Source organism: Microtus ochrogaster, chromosome 7, assembly GCF_000317375.1.
Source record: "Microtus ochrogaster isolate Prairie Vole_2 chromosome 7, MicOch1.0, whole genome shotgun sequence".
NCBI classification, from domain to species: Eukaryota; Metazoa; Chordata; class Mammalia; order Rodentia; family Cricetidae; genus Microtus; species Microtus ochrogaster.
In genome coordinates this window covers 79,172,831-79,176,327 of record NC_022014.1, presented here as the reverse complement: position 1 = coordinate 79,176,327, position 3,497 = coordinate 79,172,831, and the positions used below count along the sequence as shown (strand labels likewise).

The following is a 3,497-nucleotide window of genomic DNA, read 5'->3' as shown; positions in this document are numbered from 1 at the left end:
TGCGCCACCACCGCCCGGCGGTCCACCTTATCTTTTGAGACAAGCTCTCTCATTGTGTCTGGCACTCAACAGTTTGCTGGACTGGTTGACTGGGAGCTCCAGGGATTCTTTTATTTGCATGTCCCTCTTCTCCCCACCCAGCACAAGGGTTGCAGACATACAAGACCTTGCCCAGTTTTTTACACGGGTGTTGGGGACACGGATGCTTAAGATGCTAACTGAGCAGGTGTTTCACTGACTAAGCCATTCGTTTGGCCCCAATATTTCCCTTCACCCCAATATTTATTTATTTATTTATTTATTAACAATTTATATTTAAAGAACTTCACTGCTTTAAAAAATAGAAAAACAATTTAAGTAGAAAAGATCTATACTGTGTGGTTTGTGGATTTTGTTTTGTTTTGTTTTTTTGAGACAGGGTTTTTTTATGTAGCCTTGGCTGTCCTAGAACTCACTGTGTAGACCAGGCTGGCTTCAAAGTCACAGATATCCACCTGCTTCTGCCTCCTGAGTGCTGGGATTAAAGGCATGTACCACCACACACAGCCATATGTGAGATTCCTTTTTTTCTTTTTAAGATTTATTCATTTGTTATCTATCTGCACGCACAGAAGAGGGCATCAGATCTCACTATAGATGGTTGTGAGCCACCATGTGATTGCTGGGAATTGAACTCAGGACCTCTGCAAGAGCAGCCAGTGCTCTTAACAGCTGAGCCATCTCTCAGCCTTGAGATTCCTATTCTATTGTTGTCCTCCGGAGAAATCTCTCCCAAGTTCACTCTGACACTGTAGTCTGCCCACAACTCTGTGAGACAAGGTCTCCTGTATTCTAAATTGGCCTAAAATTGAGTATGTACCTGAGGGTGACCTGAAGTCCTAATCCTTCTCCCTCTACCTCCAAGTGGCGGGATGGCAGGTGTATGCCATTACACCTGACTGGCTTGCCTCCCTCCCCTCCCTCCCCTCCCTCCCCTCCTTCCCCTCCTCTCATTTCCTCTCCCTTCCATTCCCTGATGCTAGGATTGACCCCAGGGCCTTGAACATGCTAAACACCTGCTGTGGCACTGAGTTATACCCCCAGACCCAAGTCTTAACTTTTATAAATCACCTAATGGCTTAGTCATATAGGCTGCTGATGATGTCATCTCTTTGCAGATCCCTCCCCAAAGACAGTGTTGAAGGGCCACTGGGAGCTGATGCTGAGGTGAGCCTGGTCCATTCCCCAGTCTTTAACCTTTGTGCTTGTCCCCAAAAAGTGAGACTGGAGTGGCCTAATAGCTTGTCACAGAAAGGTTTAGAAGTTTAGAAGTTCCTGCAAAGTTTGCTTGTTTTGTTTCATTTTGAGGTAGATTTTCTCTGTGTAACCCAAGCTAGCCTGCAACTCAAGCCTTCTGCCTCAGCCCAAAACAACAAGATCAGGGATTACAGATGTACAAACTCATGTATAACTTGGACTCACCCCCAACACACACATACACATTTTTTTGATTTTTTGAGACAGGTTTTTACTACGTGGCTCTAGTTGACCTGGAACTCACCTTGGAGACCAGGCTGGCCTCAGTCTGGAACTCATAGAAATCCACCTGCCTCTGTCTATAGGTGCTAGGAATGAAGGCATGTTTCACCATGCCCAGCTTTGTACCTGATTCTGTTTGTTTGTATTTTGAGGCAAGAGTTTCCCTGTGTAACAACCCTGGCTGTCCTGGAACTAGCTTTTGTAGACCAGGCTGACTTTAAACTTAGAGATCCGCCTGCCTCTGCCTCCCGAGTGCTGGGATAAAAGGCGGGCACCACCACCATCCGGCCTTGTACTTGATTCTTAAAGTAGAGTAATGTCCCTGGACTGCTGAATGGACCCAAACAGCATCCATTTCTTCCTAGAGCTAGATGACAGAGCGTTCCCAACTGCAGAAATGGGCATCACCTCTTCCCATGAGACAGCCAAGCTGACCAGGTGCATGATGAGGAAGTGGTCTTCCTGAAGGCCTGTGGTGGAAATAGCTTCTGCAGTTAGGATAGACACTGGGAACACTTCTGGGGCTCCACACACAGGCAGGTTTGACTTCAAAGAGCTGGTCCCTGGAGATCGGGGAGCAAGAGACCCTCCTGTTTATGCCTCATCAGTTAAGCTCTCTGCCCCTGCTGAGCAAAAGCAGGGTGACTAGGACTGGGAACCCCCAAGCCTGCTGGATCCCGACTGACACTAGTTTCGCTGTCTTCACCTGTGGCCTAGGTCTCCAGCGTCTCGGATGCAGACCCGCAGGTCTTCTTGCAGAACATGAAGGTAGCCAAACAGCTTCGCCCCCTTCAAGGCTGGGGTAGGTGTGGGATCCCAGCAGGTCAAGCCAGGGCTTTCCAGTCCTGTAACTTCTCCTGTATAGCCCTGGGCATCTGGAGCCTGGGAAGTCTGCCTCAGGCCTCTAGTAGGAACAACAGACTTTCCTAGCTGGGACCACCCGGGGAAGTAGATCAGGGTTAAAGTTTCCTCTAAAGTCTGTTCCTTGCCTTTCCTGTGTTTTTCCCCAGATTCCCTGTCAAAAGCTCTTCCCTCTTATCAGATAAAACTGGGAATAAATCTGAATCTTCAGAGAATTGTGGGCGTCAGCCACCTCTGCTCTGTTCTCACAGCAGCACTGCGTCTCGCTCTGCCGTGGTCCCGGGTCAAGGCAGAGCTCTTGGCTGCAGACTTGTAGAGCCCTGTGCGCATTTCTCTGTCCATTTTCTTCTTGTCTCCGTTTTTCTCTCTCTGTGTTGACTGTGTCTCTCACTGCAATCTCATGCACCAGTTCCCACCCCGCCCACTCTGCCTGCCTTTGGCTCCATTTTCTTTTCTTTCTCACAGTTTCCTTGGTTTCTTTCTTTCATCCTCTCCCCTGGTGCCCAAGCCTGTAGTCCTCCCCCCCCAAGCCTGTAGTCCTCCCCCCCAAGCCTGTAGTCCTCCCCCTCCAAGCCTGTAGTCCTCCCCCCTCCAAGCCAGTCAGCTCTGTGCTGCCACAAAAAGCATTCCGTCACCAGGGACATTTCTTTTGGGATGAGGTTGGGAGCAAGAGTCGGTTTGGCCTCTGGTGAGGGTGGCAGATGGCAGCAGGGAACTGTATTGGTCACATGGCCACATTTTGAAGCACAACAAAGGAAGACGATGGATGTGGTTCTGGAGTTCTTTTCAAGACACTGCCCCCAATGACTCAGAGGCTCCTACAAAGCCCCTACTTCCTAATACCACCTCCCCAAGCCAAGACTTTCGTATCATCTGAACCATAGCCCCTTCCAGACATCAGGCTTCTCTCCCACTGTCCTAGGACCTGGATAGCATGGACAATGATCTCTTCGGTCAGATGAAGTCTCATCCACCCTCTGGCAAAGGACCTGCAAAGGGTTCTGGGAAAGAAGTGCCTAGCAATCCCAAGCCTGCTGGCACATTAACAGCGAATGAGAAAGGTACGCGGAAGTTAGCACTGTGTCCTGTGAGTTTTCTATGCTGTCTTAGTCACTGCT

At 49.2% G+C, this 3,497-nt stretch overlaps 1 protein-coding gene across 6 annotated transcripts in view; it reads left to right on the top strand.

Annotated features, from left to right (window-relative positions):
- The window catches only part of Fbf1 (Fas binding factor 1), a 27,558-nt gene that overhangs the window by 7,381 nt on the left and 16,680 nt on the right, over positions 1 to 3,497 (top strand). For 5 of the 6 annotated variants that reach the window (XM_026780589.1, XM_013347644.2, XM_026780588.1 and 2 more), the window contains 3 exons: positions 1,158 to 1,206; positions 2,236 to 2,286; positions 3,302 to 3,440. In XM_026780589.1, coding sequence (XP_026636390.1) covers positions 1,158 to 1,206; positions 2,236 to 2,286; positions 3,302 to 3,440 — 239 coding nt within the window. Of the gene's footprint in view, positions 1 to 1,157; positions 1,207 to 2,235; positions 2,287 to 2,569; positions 2,702 to 3,301; positions 3,441 to 3,497 lie in introns of those variants that run through there. The other variant, XM_026780590.1, reaches the window with a different exon arrangement.